We start from the raw sequence: 18,480 nt of genomic DNA on the forward strand, positions 1-18,480 counted from the left end.
AAATTCCCCCCTGCTCCCCCGCCAAACCACACTGTCTTTGATCTCCCCTGTTTTATGCATTGGGGAGTCGATACTTCCTTCTCTGCTTAAGACTGAATGAATAATCATCTCTTGTAGTTATTCACATCAGGTTCAGATGCTGAAATGTGAAGCTGATGACAAGAGAAATTATGGATAGAAGCATCAAGAATCACTACTGAAATTTGAGGAGTTGTAGGTAAGAAATATTCAAAGTACATCACATTTAACCATGAAGACTCTAAAGATTTATAATCTCCCAGGGCAAAACTGCGAATTGTTTGTGAGGTGGGAATGAAGCCCAGACTCCTGTCCCGGTGTTTTCTTTATGCCCACATACCCACACACAGACACACAATCAGCATGAGAAAACCCTATCCAACTCTAAATCTTTAGTGTGACTTGGAATGATTAACCTTGAAAAAGTTCAATATTCAAATCATATAAAAAGTTTGTATATTTATCAAGATGTTATTCAAAAACTTTGTAAAACCAGGAAATGTTGATTAAGAGGGTTTTTTTAAATTTTTTTTTCTAATTTCAACATATGTGCATATGTTTTTTTCAGTTTTTTCAATCTGGACAATCATCTGATAATGTGCGCACGAAGGAATTCTTTTTTTTTAAGGGAAAAGGAAATAGAACTTATAGGATTTCACAAAACCTTTTGTTCAGGTTTTCAAAAGCCATATCTGGATTAATTGTCCCTTATGTAGCCCAGACAGTGCAACGCACTAACACTGTTGTATAGCAAATCTGCCTCAGGTATCATGTTAGAGCTGCCTGTTGGCCCATCTTGCCATACCCAAGGGCTCCAACCACAGAAAAGTGATTTCAACCCAACTTTGTAAGAACAACTTGAGAAAACACTTCCCTTATTATGAAAGGTTTCTTGTGCTCTTTCTTGCTCTTTTTCACCTTGAAAACAAACCAAAACCAAACTCCTTGATCCAAATCCAGATGAAATCTGGTTCTCGGAGCCTGCCAATCTAGGTGAACACAAATCCTACCCAAAGTGACACTTTTGTGCAGGTAAGTAACGACCAGTAAGGCAGGTCCATGTAGTGTGGAACAGCAAATATCAGCATAGCTAGAGATGCCTCCCGCCCTCTCCTGTGGTCAACAGAAAAGGAAACAACACAAAATATTCTCATTCCTAGTAAGTCTGTTCTGGAGGAGACCTCTAAGTTGGCCTTCTGTCTCCTGTAACCCCAGGAGATACAATTAATGTAAAGAGTTAATTATCTGTCATTGTTACAACATGATTCACAGACAAAAAAAATAATTCTACGGATTTTTTTTTTCAACCATATATAAGCACTACTTATTTCTCAATCATATATAAGTACTACTTAATTCTCAATAAGCAGCTAATGTCTTCCTAGAACGAAGGGAATCTCTGCCTGCATGATGGGAGATACCAGTTTATTTATTTATTGAGACAATTCTACAAGGACTCTTTGGCATGTACTGAAGTTTTGTTCGTTGTCCTTCAAGAACTGATGAAGATGATGTGTCATCTCTGACGGCTGTTCATTGAACAAAAATTGCAAAGTGGAAATAATTTTTTTTCTCAAAAAAAAAGTTAACATGCTATGCTGAAGTCATTCAAATTCACAGTTGAAAGTGATTATCACACTGCCTCAGACACAAATTCATGCAAGCATTTCAGTTCAAGTGATTCAAAGGAACCAATGAATAAATAGTTCCATCACTGTTTTTTGATGCAGGAGGACAATGGCCATTTCTCGTGTGGAAATTATGAGCAGATGAGGAGGTCTCTGTTCTGTAAATCTGGGCTTGCATTTCACAGCAACCAAACTTGCTCAACAGAATGAAGAAATCCCTGCGGAAAGTCTTCGTGAAAATGGCATAGAGGAAAGGGTTAGCACAGGAATTGATGGGATAAAACAAAACCAGAAGGATCTTGGATTTGGACACTGTGATGAGAGGAACCTTGAGTGAGGCCGATATTGCAAAAAAAGATATTGGTGCCATGCAGAGGAAGTCCGTGAAGATCAGTATGGCCATGCGCTTGGCAATCTTGGTGTCACTGTTTGAAGAGATGACATTAGGGTTTCTCACAGTGAAGTAGATGCAGATGTAGCATGCACATATGATCACAAATGCGAGTACATTCAACACTAAAAGAAAGATAACATAAGCCTGAGAAAATGGTGTTTCTATATCCATGGGCAAACAGATGCTGACCTTCATGTAGCTGCTGACTCCAAATATGGGAAGAAGTGCCACCGTGAAAGCAAACATCCAGCCAAAAATCATTATAATCACAGCATGACGAAGTCGAACCTTGCGGTCCAATTGCATGGCGTAGGTGATGGTGTGCCACCTCTCCAGAGTTATCACAGTCAGTGTGTAGACTGAAAGTTCACTTGCAAACACTGTAAAAAATCCTGCAGCGTTGCATCCTGCCCCAGTTTGCCAGTCTATAGCATAGTTGTAATATTGGCTTTTGGTCTGGATATCTACAGATGCAATAAACAACAGATAGATGCCTATGCAGAGGTCTGCAAATGCAAGATTGCACATTAGAAAACGAGGTACGGTGAGTTTGTACTGACTGCTTATTAAAATAATGAGGACAACAATGTTCCCAGTGATAGCTAAAATGTTGATAAACCATATCAGGACTCTCAGGATGTTGTATCCCATGATATCCTCACATGGATTGAAAGCATCGGGTTTAGGTGAGCAAGCTACGTTAACTATTTCATTGCATAAGCCATAGTCAAATTCGTTTTCTGCTGGGTCAAATCCTATGCCGTAGTTGGAAATATAATCTTCAGCTGCAGATCGTCTCTGTATCTTATCACCAGGCTGCTCATCAAAGTCTTGCTTGGCCTGAGATATGCTACATATTGGATGTAATTCAGTGCTGAAATCGTAAAAAGAGTAGAGATGGAAATTAAGAGACAAAGCATGAGGCATACCACAAACATGAAATCATGCAGTTTCCAGTAACAGCTCAGTTTTTCTGGTTAGCTGATTATATAGACTACCCTGGAGCTTAAAATTAATAGTCTGGCTGGTCCCTATTTATAAAATATTACATGGAAGTGTAAATGATTTGGAAACACCACAAAGCATAAGGGAAAGGAAAGTCAGATGCTTGCTTTACCAGCAATCATGACACAGTTATCTGCCTGCACAGGGGCATTCTGTAAGAATTTCTCACATAACCTGTCATTGACAAGCTGATTCTTACATGGGGGAAACACCTGGTGACGAATTCCTACAGAAGACTGAAGGCTGAAGAATGACTCAATTCAGCTGAGCCTGTAAAGAGTCTGTATAATCAAAATAATGCTACTATCCCTTAGTATTACTCTCAAACTCCACCTTTCCTAAAGTTGTTGGCAGTCAGTGTGTCATATTCAATCTTGTAACTCCTTCAGGGCACAGAACGACTCCAGTCTGCGCCATTCATTTTGTGTATCTCATATTATATTGGTAACTGGCCATTAACACAAATAAATAGCATAAATAAGTTCATGAAGTCTTGCAGAGAATCTCTAGAAGCCAGATGCCAACACAGATACAAACACAAGACATGCTACAACATTTTGCTTAAAAACTGTTTTTCAAAGAAAATGGATTTGAAACCAAGCAAAAAGAAGAAAAGCCAAGCCAAGCCAAACCAAGCAAAACCACACCACATCAAACCAACCCAACATTTCATTAGAAACAGCAGTTGCTTTTGTTTCTGTCAGAAAGTCTTTTTTTAAAAAATAAAGGAAAAGAGTTTCAAGATAAAATGTCTTCGAAGGTGAAACTAGTATTTTTTGATTGCTTTACATTTGACTTTATTTCCTAAAAGATTAGCTCTGTGCCCTTCTTCTCCATTCCTAGAAAAAAGGAGGAAACAAATGTTTTGGCTGAGATATTAGAAAGATGATCAGCTCCATCAAGCTAAGAAATAGCAAGGTGTGCTAACAAGAAATAAAGGGTCGGACTTCTAGACTGCCTTTGAAGTTTGTTGTCCCAGAAACTTGAATCCATAGCTTTACATAAAATAGATCCAGATCTAATCTGAGGGAATAAAACAGCTGACAATGTGTTGTAAAACCAATACTTTTCAACTCTGCCTTTCATCTACAGCCTAGACAGCCATTTAGGTTTATAATTTCTAGGACAGGACTCCAGCTTATCTTCCACCCTGACTTGCAGTACAGTTGAGAGAAGAGTTTTCTAGGCAAGTTAGGCTGAAATTGATAGCAGCTTAAAAGGTAGAATTCTTATTTGTAACCTAATTTTACCCTTTGACTTTGTGCACTCACTACATCTTCTGAAAATCGAGTTTAAAATGTCCGCAAGAAAGGAAAACTAATGAAGACCCAGCACCAGAAGGTGAGGTACATTTCCTATGAGGTTCTGAGCATCCTCTACTATTATCAATATTTTTTATCTTGCCTGTCAACTGAGGCAGAAAACTGATTTTCTATGAGGTCAAATATGTTCTATGAAGGTCACAATAGCAATAACAAGGCATTACATTTTGCTCCCCTGTGTTCTGCTCGCATAAGGATGAGTGAGGGGTCCAGTGTATTGATCAATATATCAACAGTTCTCTAGCTGAAAAGGAATCTATGTTTCCAAGGAGCAATAACAGGAGAGAAAGTCCCTCAGTTTTCAGTGCAACAGGTACTCGAGGGCTCTGAAAGCTGCTGCAATTGATGATTCTTCATAAATGAACTGAGGGAAATGTTTTTATCCAGTCATTTCTCAGCTATGAATTAAAAATAAACCTTTTCCCAAATTACGGAGGCACTGCCTGGAGCTAAATCTGTCCCCTGATAAGACTGCTATGTAAGGCCAATTAAATATTTCTGATTATTGTACTTTATTCATTCTTGAATTATTTTACAGCCAGCAGTCCCATATCAAATCAGGTTCCCACAGAGTTAGTCACTCTGTTGGCTCCGAGAATGGGTGACGAGGAGTCTCCTGGCTACCTGTACCGTGAACAGATAAGATGGGCAGTTGCAAACTCCCAAGGGAAAGAAGAGCCATTCTCTGGTACTGACTGCTTACTCAGTTCTTTACCCTGGGATATTTGCCCTTCATGCTGTACGGTGCATTCAGAGCAACAAGACAAAACATTTTTGGAGAGAGATGTTTGCTTCCTTTGCAGATGGTAACACGTTGCATTTATTCAGTCTGCTTTCAACCCTCTGTTACTATTGAACATTGCTTTGACCAAGTAAACCCTCTGAAAAATAAACTAGAGAAAGAACAACTCAAAGAACAACATTACATTTGGCAACGTGCTGCAGCAAAAATAACCAAAAATAACTACCTTTGTACAAGTGGTTATTTTATGTGCTCTGTCTGGGTCCGGTGACAGCAGGATCTTGTGCGCTGAGAAAAAAACTCAGCAGAATAAATAGTCCCAACCTAGGTTCTGTATTAAGCCCCATCTGAAACCAATCATCCTCACTGAAAAGTGACATCAAGTGAGTTGTGAGAAACTGATATTATGTTCTTATGAGACAAGACCCAAACACAACTCCTGATGCTGCCATGTTTTTTAAAAAACTAGGATTTCAAGTGACAGTTCCTCCAAAGAATAATGATCAAGTGTAAGGACAGAGTCATATCAATGTCATTCTTTTAGGCAGAAGTTGATTTTTATGTCAAAGAAAGCCAAAAGCATGCTGAAGTTCATAACGGTCTATGTCAAGTTGAGGGTTTTAACATCCAGCCTCTGCTCTATCCACACTTGAAGGATATTATTTTCCAGTCACAGGAAACCATTAAAGGAGTTCAACATACTGCACTGGGCTTGTCCTAAAAAGCCGTTTACCTTCCGTTAGGCCAGTATCACAATATTCCAGCGTGATAAATCTACAGATCAATATTTATCATATAATCCTTCTTCAAATGGAAAAAAAAAAATCAAAATTGTCTATGTTTTAATTTGTGTCTCAGTCTGGCAGAGTTGTGCTTGACACGACATCCTCCAAAATTTAGAAAGCACTGCTGCTGTAACAGGTTTAAGCTTTCTGTTTTCATAACAGAGCCTGTTCGCTGGTACAGATGGATTTGGGAGAGGTGATTGAGCATGATCCACTGTGGCATTTTATTTTATCTCAGGTTCTCGAGTGCTGCAAAAGTTTCAAAGAGGGGAAATCTTACATAAATGGGACAGCCAGAAAGGGGCCACACATCCCTGTCTTAATTCCTTCCCGCGTTTCCCATGTGAACATCATCTCCTGCTGTGACTCCTAGAAATGCACTTCTGGGAGTGATGAAGCGTCCTTTTTATCCTCCCTGGAAGTATTCTGAGACACAAACGGCCACGGGAGAACGACTGCCTCCTGTGAAGGTGCACAGCAAGTCAGGCCACACCAGGGTTCTTACCACCACAAGTAATGCCTGCTGCACTGAACCGAGCGCAGCTCTCGCCAAAGAGAAAATTCACGTTGTGTGATCAAGCGCTGCAAACTATTAATAACTGTTAAGCAACCCAAGCAGTCTTCAATGCACGCACAGCTTGTGCCAGCTGTCAAGAAAACGGCTTTGAAATGAAAGCGGGTGTAGCTACTGTGCGTGTGACTAATCTCTGCTGAAGTGTGTGGTAATGCCTTCGGTATTCAAATGGAACTAAAACGCATCCATTTTCTCTTTTTAAGCTGTAGAGAGGATATCAGTCTCCCACCAATTTCAGTACAGGACACATGACTGTGTGAAAGAAATTACCACTTTTAATCATGTTTTAAAGAGTTTAACAGAAAGAGCTCTAATAATTTTGCATTAACGCTTGGTATTTTTTAAAAGATACATCTGGTAACTATTAAAAACATATATAAATACATTCAACTTTGTTCTGTTGACCATGGTGATATGTGTGTTCAATTAACCATACATCATATAAAGAAGAGCATTTCCAACTTGCATTGGAAGGCCAGGTTGGATGAGGCTTTGGGCAACCTGATGTAGTGGAGGGTTTCCCCGCCCATGGCAGAGGGGTTGGAACTAGATGATCTTTGAGGTCCCTTCCAACCCTAACCATTCTATGATTCTACGATTCTATATTATTTCTTACCATTGCATTACACTTGTTACTATAGAGACCATGAAGTTGTGACCAGACTTACTCCAGAAGCAGCCCCAACGTCTCATGGTGCTCCAGCCCAGCTCACTGGCCATCCACACTTGGGTTACATGAGCTCTACACAGTTTATTAGCATTTTTTTGCAAAAATTGCACTTGCCCAGGCTGTGGGAAGGGCTATCAGTGTCCTCCTTGGCTTCTTACCTGCCAGGGCAGAGGCTTCTGGAAGTGGGACTTTACTAAGAGGGAAGTGAGTGCTGTCGGCTTCAATTCCCTGGGGCAAATGTTACATAGAATGATATGATCACAGAATCATGTAGGTTGGAAAAGATGTTTAAGATCATCGAGTCCAGCTATAAACCTAACACTGTCAAGTCCACCACTAAACCAAGTCCATAATGTCTACTCGTCTTTTAAATACCTCCAGGGATGGTGACTCAACTGCTTCCCTGGGCAGCCTGTTCCAATGGTTGACAACCCTTTCATATGGAAGTTATTCAAAGTCCAAGTGAGGGGACTAGATATTGAGAACTTACCAAAGGTCAGGACCATTTCCTTCTGTAGTTTTCCTTCAGTAGTAACTCTTACTCTGTTTTTGAAAACTCCAGTTGTCTAATTTAAGGGGTGAATTCTGGGATTTGGGTCCTGGTTGGCCTAAGCAGCCCAGAAGCCAAGTGCCTTCAAAAATGTGAATCATAATGATACCAAGGTCCCTTTGCAGATTCAGGACTAAATATGCTTCCATTGGGCTCTTTGGCAAATACCACTTTGTCACCAGTGCTGAAAGGACTTTCTACTTAGCAAGCTACCAAGCACTGTGATTGCATAAGCCTGCAGAAGTATGTGAAAATGCCTCCTGCTGATAAAATGTCCTAGTGAAAAGTTTAGCAATTTGGATCTAAAATGGACAATTGGGGATGTATTCTGTCAGATACTTCCCTTATCAGTGTGATCTCCACCATCAGACTTGCACTCTTTACTCAGACAGTTTTGCAAATACACGTAGGTGATGTTTATTAGCAATCAGCACAAGCAAGGTCAGTTACCTTTCATTGCCTGGTGACAATACAATGCTAGAAGTAAAATAAATGCCTATTATAAGTACTAAAATAAATGCATATTATAAGTACTAAAATATAAGCTACTAATAATTTACACTTTCTCTGCATGGTTGTACTTGTCTTTGAAGTTTTAGGCAACTTCTGAAGACGTAACTATCCACATCTGTTTTTTCTGCCATGGCAAATTTCAAATCTTTGAGGACATCTAGTAAAGGAAGAACTTTGAACAATAGCAGGGGTTTCCATAGGTATCAGTTCCTCATGTTTTCCAGTGGCATAAATTCAGGAGGCTCCTTAGCTAGTTAATGTGTACATTTAAAGTCTACCTGAGCAGCCGAAAATACTCAATGAGAATCACTGATTTCTGAAGTCTCACTGCAACTTGCTAACAGAAAATTAAAACAAGCATCGAAAATTACTTTGAGAGTCTAAAAAGATGCCCCACCCTCCCCCCTCTGTTGATCTGGGTATAAGGGGTCTGCTCTAGGTTAACCATTTCAGAAATCATATACAAACATATTGTGTACGTAGACTCAACAGATAACATATCTGTGACGCTTGACTAGACAGTATTCCAGCATCAGTGTGGCTTTCTGAGAGAAGAGTTTAAGTTCACTCAGTGATCCTGTTACCCTTCTGAATTGATGGCCAAGTATTGACCAGCTTCTTTGCAAACACAGCTTTCCCTCCGGCTACCTCCTGAAAAGTTATCAAGCTTTTCCTGTTGAATGTCTTCAGTGTGGCTCCAGGCTGATCCAGGATGGCAGGTCCCAGTGAAAGATGGACCTATGACAGGTGGGGGCTAGAGCTGCAGCTGGGGAAAATGCTGATGCTAACACAGCTATCAAAATTTATTAATGCCCTGTAATGGAGAGGCAGTGCACTGTGTAGCATGCATAAACCAATATGTATTAGATATTTATTTATTTATATCCATTTACTTACTTGCACTGAAGACAATTTTTCTATCCAAATTTTGAGGAAGTTTAATTCACTATCAAGTGCTGAGAAGCACCAAAAAGAAAACCAAATGAAATCACTTACTTTTGTCTTTTCCAGTTTGTAAACGCACAGCAATGGCTAGGATAGGTGAAGTTTGCCTCAATCAAAGATCTAAATTTGCTTAAATCAGGAAGCTTTTTTAAATTGTATGTAGACCTTGCTCTCAGCTTCTTAATGAGTTCTAATCCATGACTTGGCAGGAAACTGATTCTTGTCCTTGAAATATCCCTTTAAGAAAACATATGAAAATCTTAGTAAAAAGCAAATTTACTTCTGCTCTACAGTGGAGATATGTTTTAAACTGTCCTACTCATTCTCAGAGTAGTGATTAGAAAGAGATCAGCTGGAAATCCATGCTGAAAACAAGATCCAGGTACAAATTAAGTGTTCCTCCAGGAAACCTGTACTAATATCGCAGACAACAATCAAGTGATGTTAGTCTGGTTTGAGAAAAAAGAAAAAAATCTCAAAACTCTCTAAGAATTAGCAGGGATGTAAACCATTAGTGCCATACCATTCTGGGTTTAGTAGATATCCAGTAAATGCACTAATCACCTCAGAATACTGTTACAGGACAAAAAAGGCTGATAAAATCACAACACAAGTTTGTTACACGAACATCACATCATGGGAAGGCTGCAGTGGAAAGGCAATAAACACAAAGAGAGAAGCTCACAGGGGGGTACAGATGTGAGGAGAGGCTGGGAATATTAGGTTTTGTACTCATTAGGAAGAAAAAGAGATTAAAGAGAGACAAGGGTGACACGGTTCAAACTGAGAGGAACAAAAATAACAAAACATTTCCAGAGGTTTAAAAAACATAGAGAGCACAGACTAGGGCAAGCTTATAGGAGGTTAGGAGAGATGTATTTATCTGGAAGGCAATTACTGTGTGGGAAAAGCTATCAAAGGCAGCAATGGAAGCAGCAGTTACGAATGTAGTAAAGCGAGCACTAACGAGGCTTTTAGAAGGAAAAACATGGTGCAAGCACTAAATCTTTATTTGTGCCACACAGGTGGGGAAAGCGAAGAAGGACCAAGGGTGCTGTGTCTCCAGGCTAAGAGATACTCAGGAACCTGTCCCCATGGATCCAGGGTGTAACAGCTGGGGCAAAACCTCCATGCATTTCCCTCGCTAGGGCACAAACCGTGTCCCTCAGCTCGTGACAGCGGGAGAGCACACTCCTTTCTCTGAGAGTGACACTAAAATGCATTATGCAAAATCACACTGTCCTCCCTTGGCCCCTGTGCTCCTTTGGCCTGAGACTGATCCAGAATGCAGTGCTTGCCGAGGTTGCTCTGCTCTTCATTCTCTGAGAACATAAAGGAATTTTCTCTGATCAAGGAATTGGACTGACAATATTTGTAATTTTCTCCATGCCCCCTCCAAGGTACACTTCCAAACTCATCTGTAACAGTATGATGTCAGGACAGCATGTTATTGGATGTCTATTACCCAACATGCACAAATTATTTTTATTATTGTATTAATGCAGTAGAGTGGTGCCATGTGAGGGGGAGACCAGGTTTTAGCAGCATGTGATAAACTTTAGATGGCTGCTATATGTACTATAGGCACATTTGCACCTCTGCTCTCTGTTCTTAGAAACAAAATTAATAGAAGGAAGTGGCTCTGTTTGAACTCATGGTCTTTAGCCACTTTAGGGTGGTCAAGTCTAACAAAGCTGCTAATAAAGCAGTTATTGGTGGTCGGTTAAGATGATCTCTGTGTCCATGCTGTGCTCATAGCTGGAGGCTTTGCATCTAGGCTCTGAAGGAATGTACCACCTTCAACAACTGGACCATGAACTGTGGCAGCAGAGAAGCGAATGCAGACCCCACTCCGCTACCCTGACCTGGGGCCATAACTTCTACTGGAAGGCTGAGGTGGACCCATGGAGTCAGACATACTTTGAACTTCTGCAGGTTAGGCTGAGAGGAGCCACACTAGGGTGCTGAGGTTGTTCTGGGCCTGACCTGTTTCTCACAGGAGCCAAAGCAGCAGCTGAAGAGAAATTTTAGGCTATCGACTTCTGACTTAGATATCTGAAGAGGTAATTAGGTTGCAACGAGCCACCTTGATTGTTTCATAGACTGACTATTGCCCTTAGAATGCTGCCTGATGAAAACTGTCACCTAGAGTATATGCTCATGACTCAACAACTGAAAAGCAGTTTTCTGCCTAAATGCACAGACAGCATCACTCATGGCATCATTAAGAGCCTATGAAACTTCACAAGGGTTCATAATTCTGAACAAGAACATGGAAAATGTTTTTTTTGACTTGTTAGTTAAAAATCTTTACCGAGTCCAAACTGTTATTTCATTGATGGAAATAACAAGTAAATACGAATAGGAATATCACCTAGACTTGAAAATCCCTAAAATGTTACTGGGTTTCTGGGCATCTCTAAATCATTTCATAAATATTAAATGTTTCTCCACAAAAATATTTTCTTCTTCTAAAAATTCTTCTTTTTATGCTCCTTGTTGCACATAAACAGAAGTGAGTTAGGGCAAGTGTTTTGCATACTACTGCAGGGTTTTTTGGTATGTCTGTTAGTGATAGCTATCGATACACCACTGACAGGCTCCCAAACAGCAAACACAGACATTGTGCAGGTGCTTTAGTAACTTACTCCACCGAGTTATAATGAGTAGACCTTAGTGCAGAGGTTCTTGGGATGTTCTTGTCTAGTTAGAGGCTTGGTAAATTAAATAACCACATAGAACAAGAGGATAAAGTGGCAGTAGGAAATCAAACCAGAAAGTGTTGGTGACTGGAATACATGTTCTTGTATTATTATTGCTTGGCTGCTGGTCATCAGCCTCGACAGCAGCTGATACAGCAACAGTAAAATGAATCTGACTTCTCTTCCAATCACTTCCCTTTCCCACTGGGAGTCTCTGTTGGATTAGCAAAAATACTGACCAACCAATAAGGTTTGAAAGGCACATACAGAAACAGCAAGAAATGGCTGGAGAAGCAGAAATCAGAGAGAGGCAGACTGATCAGTGAGAATAATTTTCTGTGTGCTTGTATCTATATCTCTGGCTGTGCTTTCAGGGACTTAGATGTTGAGCTGGGGATCTACTGGAGTTCTCCTGTGGCCCCCATATGTGGGTTTCCTGTTGAAGACAAATTGCAAGGATAGAATGGACCACAGTGATACCTTGCCCTGCAACTGAGTCACGATGCAGCCAGAGAACTCCTAAGGCCTTCAGTAAAACCTGGTGTAAGCCACTACAGCTCTGGGAGCACCAGAAGAAGACTAAATGAAACAATATGGCTGAAAATTGAAGCTATGAAACTCCAAGTTGGAAATACAGTGTATTTCTGTATGGAAGGAATGTGTATAGGTGTGGGAGTAATTAGCCATTTGATTTATGTGCCTACTGTCAGCACTGAAATCCTCTGACTCAAAACTTGATGTCTTTCCAAAAGAGATATTTTGGTTCAGCCAAGAGCTGTAAACCTGAGAAAGGAATTGATTCGTGGAACTGTGAAACCTGTGCAAGAGCTAAGATCGGTGTTTTCTGACATGACCGTTTGTGTTTGCGTTTCTTTCATATTATTTTAGTATGCTGAATTATAAAATAGACATTCGTATTAACTGACTGTAGAACACTGGTTAAAGAAGATCAAGAGTAAAAACATCATGACATTCATTCTAATAAAATATCGCAGTCTGCAGCACAGATTTTATTGGGCCAACGCTATTTGTCCCAGCAAAGATATGATTATGGGTCAATCATTTCCAGAAGTGAAAGTGCGTTCCTGGTGTACACTACAGTGATGGATGAGTAAAAAGGCTCTTCTTTTGTGATCTCAGTCAGGATAAAAAGGTAATTTCCCATCCATAGAATAGTGGATGCATTGGTAATGGAACAGAAATCTTCTTATACAAATAACTCAGTGTTAGAAATTGAACTATCAAATGAATCTGAACTACAGCCAAATCAATTTGATAAACTTCCAGAACATGATTGTATCAGCTACAGCTTGCAAAGAAAACACATTTACTTTTCGCTACAGGAAACAATGCTTTTCCAAAGAAACATCAATGATATTACTGCTGAAATGATGCTGCACTGGACAGTCATTTCCAAAGAAGGAAGACACTTTGAGGGAGCGATGGAAGTGGAGCAGAATGCAGTAACACATACCATAGCTCTTCAGATCATAGGTGCACTGACTATCACAACGTGGAAAAAAGGCCTTCAGAAGAGCTCTGATCTGAACTCAAGGTTAACCAGTCATTTTTCTCCCTCTTTTTTAGATTTCTTACCATTTTAACCTCTGTGTAAAATCTTCCAACAATTCCAATGACCCCTTTTCACCCTTTCTGGGTGACTCTTACCTGTCTCTTGACATCCGGGGTAGATGGGCAGAAAGAAAGGCTCTAATGAATTGGTGAGAAAAATTATGACTCCCCTGTCTCTGTTGCAGCTCTTGCGTGTTGTGGCTCGTTCTCAGAAACACAAGCAGTTGTGCACGCTCACAGGCATTTTCAGATGCCATGGAAAATTGTGGCTTTAGGTAATGGTGGCAGATCCATGAACATCCTACTGCTGAATTCTCTAATGCTGAGATCTCTCTTTCCGGCTTATCACCCGCCAAAGACATCCTGCTGTATCTGTGTGATGTATCGCATACCTATCCCTACAGGGGATGGGACATCCCAATCCCTATCCCTGTAGAGCAGGGATTTTATCTTTAGAATTAAGCTCCAGAGATGCACAGATCTTCAGTGGTAAGCAATTCAGATTTAAGCACTGAAGATCCACTCACCCACTCAAAATCACTTGATTTTGTTCAAACAATAAACTAACAGTATATTTCTTTGGAAAATATGAAGCAGAACTACTCCTTTACAGAGCTTCATCAACTGTGGAGAGGAATCTGAATCTAAATCCCTGGATCCAAATATTCCCAAAAAGTTGAGGACAAAGTGAAAACATAGATCTAGACAGAAATTTCAGATACGGTTTCCAGGCTTTTTATATTCAGAACTACACCTCCAGTTTTGAACTCCCAAGATTTGTGAGGTGTTGAAATCCAGACTGGCATTCACATGCTCTTCTCGGTTCTTTTCTAGTAAGTTAATAACGAGAAAAACAATATCTGAATATTACTTACAAAACAACAGGCCCATTGGCTCCTTGGAAGACCTCGTTTGGTAATTTTTCTAGGTGGTGATTATCACTTAGATTTCTGAAAAACACAATATTGATGCTAAAACAATCTGAGATTAAAAAAATAGCATGCAGCAGTTATGACCTTCTAATAATTGCTTTTCGGAAGAGTAAACAACAGAAATAGTTACAGCTCGTCCAGGTACGTTCCATTAAATGCATGATTTTCAATCTCCCGAATCCCATTTTTATTTAGCCATCTGCAATAGAGAAAAAAAACATTATGTTTTCATTCATGCTTCATAACTAAAATGCATGTAATTCAAATCAGTAAAAGAGATCTCAAACAAATAAAATTATTAAATGAATATTCAAATGGTGAAATTCCTATGAATACCAGCTGGTAAGATCCCAATAGTTGGCGGAAGGCTTTGGAGAGTACAGATGCAAATAGGGCAGATGAGTGCTACCATCAGAGAGGATCGCTGGAGTAAGTTTCTGAAGCCAGGGCAGAGCTGATGAAGAAGCTGGTTCTGCTCATGGCTCCCTGGGATGGCTGCAGAGGAGTCAGTGAGGCTGTTCCAAGTTAATCCCAGGAGGGGTAAGACCAGGATCTTTCCTGGTGGTGCTGTCGGTGCCGCTTATTTTTACTTATTTCAACATGCTTTTGAAACACTGAGCCATGGCTTAAGCTTTGCAGTTATTTATGAAAAAGACCGCCGTCTGTGATGGTCTCACGTCCTCAGCAGGGCAGGCGGAGGAGGGAGGCTGACGGTCACCGATCTGGGCAGGAGGGCAGGAGGAGGGTGTCAGTAGTGCCTAACTGTCTGGGAAGTGGCTGATTCCTCCTACGTCTGCTGCCTTGACAAATCATGCTGCCTGTCAGCTCCACTGCCCCAGCCTCACCTCCCCTGGCTCCATCCCCTGAGACGAGACACAGGTAGCCAACCTGGGAATCGAGGATCCTGGGGCTTTCCGCCAAGTTTTTACCGTGGTGCATTAACTAATTAACGTTTATCATACTTCCCTCTCTTCCCTTCACGGTCCTAAAAATTTACATTTGGGTCAGGTATATTTATCATCTTTACAGTGCAATCTTTCATCTCACTTCAAGCGTCACTTTGCAGCTCACGCCCTCTCCAACAGGCAATGACACTTCTGATTGATGGCAAAAATGGTACGATTTAATTAAACTGTCAGCAAACCTGGATATTTTGTTTCTATCTAGCACTGAAAGCCGAGAATGCAAGTGACCCACTTCTAAGGTCTGAGGTGGTGAGCTAAGGTCGGCATGAAAATCAGTTATGGGTCTGGCTGAAAGGATTACCCTTTCGACCATGACAGGCAGATGTACATAGCTCCTTGTCTATAATGTCTGTCAGGTTGGATCAGGAGAGCTGTCACCGTCCCCTTCACTTGCAAGCACTATTAGACATGAGTGAGCAGGCACAGAGGAGAGACGTGTGTCTGCTTACAGCACTTAAAACATTTATTATATTACATTGATCTTATCCATTCGTAGCTGCCAGGCTGATATATATGCTTTTAATCACAATATTAACACTTACCATGTTCTCTCACTGAACATGATGCTAATGCAATGAGATACTAAGGTCGTAAAATCAGAGTCACTGTTGCCATACAGGGTGGCCTGTACACTCCTGGCACCTGGCTAATCACATTCCAGTAGCAAAAAGTGCAAACAAAATTTTACCTAAATCCCAAGACCTCATTATACTTTATATAGACAAGTTTCTATTGAGGCAAATTCTCCCCTCACTTCAATCAGCACCCTTACTGATAATGAAGGCAGAGATCCAGAGACTGGACATATGGGCTTTTCCTCACTATTTCATGGCTGTAACGGTATTTTAAAAACACTTTAAAATTCACCTGGTGCAGGAGGCCCTTGCCCCTGAGGTACTATTTACAGTGTATTTCTATGCAAGCTCTATCTCAGGCTCTAAGTGGCATGCAGATCTGGAAGAAAAGTGAATTTCTTCCATAAATTTCTAGCACTTTACCAAATATATCCACAGTTCCATTCTGTGCAGATCTCACGCATCGTGTAAGATCAGATGCAATAAAAATTACTGGCTTAAACTTGCTTGGAGCCTGCCACAGCTAAACCTGCTAAGCTTGGGTCCCCCCAGAATGTAGGTGTTCAGTGGGTCCTGGGTGTTTCTAGTGCCATCTTGACATGCCTGATTTCACAAAATGATGTTGCTGTAAGAGTTTCCACTGCGTTGCATATTGACTTCGGTTTTGAATAGAAAACCAGCAAATTCGGGTCTAAAATGAGACAAGTTCCTCGCAGCACAAGGAAAACCTAGCCAGGGACTCCCAAAAAGCACAATCAGGACCCCTGTCCCAAGGGAAAATTACAGCAGTCAGGATATCATCCGACCAGGCAGGTGGTGGCCAGGTTTGTTTGCACAGCTCTTGCTGCTTCTGCAGATCCTGGCGGCTGCAGGGAGCCCACGGCAATGGGGCTGTTGCAGGAGGCAGGGCAAAGCAGCTGGAAGGGGACATGACCCGCACCCCCCCGAGGCCAATTTTGCTAGCAAAGCAGCAGTGTTAAGTCCTTAGAGACGACTATCCTTCAATACCTAGGCAGTAACCATATAAGCGATGGGACATCCTACGGAGAGAGGGAAGCCAATTTCATGCTGCTCAAGTGGCACAGAGAAGTCAAATCACAGTAAAAATCTGGGATATTTATCTCACCCCTTAGTGGTATTATGGAAACAAATACAGTACTTATTACGGAGTGCTCTGAAAATACAAAGTCCCACCTGAGTAGCAAATATTATCATCTCAGGAGAAAAAATAACCCAGTACATTTAGGGAATCGTGACTCGAATATACAATTGAGAGAACTGTGTGTGTGTTTAAAACTTCAGGGAACTTGGCTTAGACAGAGGTTGTGCATAACTGATGGGAAAAAAGGAGAGATAACAGCTAAGTGACTTGTTACTGGCCTCTCTTCAAATATTGATGGTCTGACCTTGCTCCCACCAAAATCAACGTGAGCCCAATCAGTCAATCAGATCTTGCTTGTCTGCTTCGGTATGCGAGGTAAACTGCACACACGCAGTGGGAAATTTTTCCAGTCTGGCCACTGGCTAGGTGAAACGAAGGCAGCTTGTTAGCAAGCAAACAGTACATTTTGATATACCAACAGAAAGGATCAAAGAAGCCAGATAGTTCATTAAAAAACATGACTGTTCGAGTCAAACGCAGAGTCATCTCACCACGCAGCTTGAAACTGCATTGTGGACCGGCCTGTATCAATGCATTAACATTGTGTACAAATATATCTCATTTCCACAACATCTACATATATTTCGCCTGAGTAACGAACGTCTTTGAATGATGTGTCTGACTGTAAATATTTATGAGTCATGCCATCCTTTTGAACACAATTTATATCGCATGGAACTGTTGTTGTAGGTGGAATATGTTTAACCTTGGCATCAGTAATTACTAAATTTGCTCTATGCCGTGCTTGTAAAATAAAGAGCAGGATTAGAATACAACAAAAAAACCCACAACAGCATTCATTTTTCATGGAAGGAGAAGAGAACACGGAGATTTCAGGGGTAGGGGAGAAATCTAAAACCTCAAGTTGAATTTGGAAGTGTATAAAATAGAGCCTATCCCCTGGTTTCCCTGACCCTGTTCTGGAGAATAAATGACCTAATGAGGAGAATAATGGATTTGCTATGTCTTACTCACAGAATCACACTTTCAGAACTCAGGCCAGTGAATGAATTTCTTTCGATTGTACGTATATTGATATTGTCTTGAATATCTCTGAAAAATAAAATACAGCAGAAATGATACCTTTTTGTACCTCTGTGAGCCTTTCAGTACGATATGATATTTCAAACACAGTATTTTTCCTAATAGTCACTCTGAGGAACTATTATAAGCAGAGGGTGACAACGTAAGTTTTTAAGACATTTTTGTCTGCAGAGCACAAACCTTCCTGGTAAAAAAGGCTGGAGCAAAACACTTCCAGTACCCCCATATTTTCCTCCAAAATAGGCTGAGGCCATTAAAATGCATAAAAGCTCGGGTCTTTTAACCCTGAGGTGGATGAAATAATTCCTCCAGCAAACATACTACCCAGAAAATGCAAGCTGAGGGGCTTCAAGGCCATGTGTTCTCACAGCCTCCCAACCAG

At 40.8% G+C, this 18,480-nt stretch overlaps 1 protein-coding gene across 2 annotated transcripts in view; it reads right to left on the bottom strand.

The window, feature by feature from the left end:
• Window positions 1–1,686: 1,686 nt before the first annotated feature.
• Window positions 1,687–18,480, bottom strand: part of FSHR (follicle stimulating hormone receptor) — an 88,604-nt gene continuing 71,810 nt past the window's right edge. The window contains exons 6-10 of one of the 2 annotated variants that reach the window (XM_086630125.1): window positions 18,030–18,107; window positions 14,483–14,551; window positions 14,296–14,370; window positions 9,198–9,383; window positions 1,687–2,914 (exon numbers count right to left, since the gene is read on the bottom strand). In XM_086630125.1, coding sequence (XP_086486251.1) covers window positions 1,687–2,914; window positions 9,198–9,383; window positions 14,296–14,370; window positions 14,483–14,551; window positions 18,030–18,107 — 1,636 coding nt within the window. Of the gene's footprint in view, window positions 2,915–9,197; window positions 9,384–14,295; window positions 14,371–14,482; window positions 14,552–18,029; window positions 18,138–18,480 lie in introns of both variants that reach the window. The other variant, XM_086630129.1, reaches the window with a different exon arrangement.

Source organism: Tauraco erythrolophus, chromosome 2 (assembly GCF_009769465.1).
Source record: "Tauraco erythrolophus isolate bTauEry1 chromosome 2, bTauEry1.pri, whole genome shotgun sequence".
Taxonomy (NCBI): Eukaryota; Metazoa; Chordata; class Aves; order Musophagiformes; family Musophagidae; genus Tauraco; species Tauraco erythrolophus.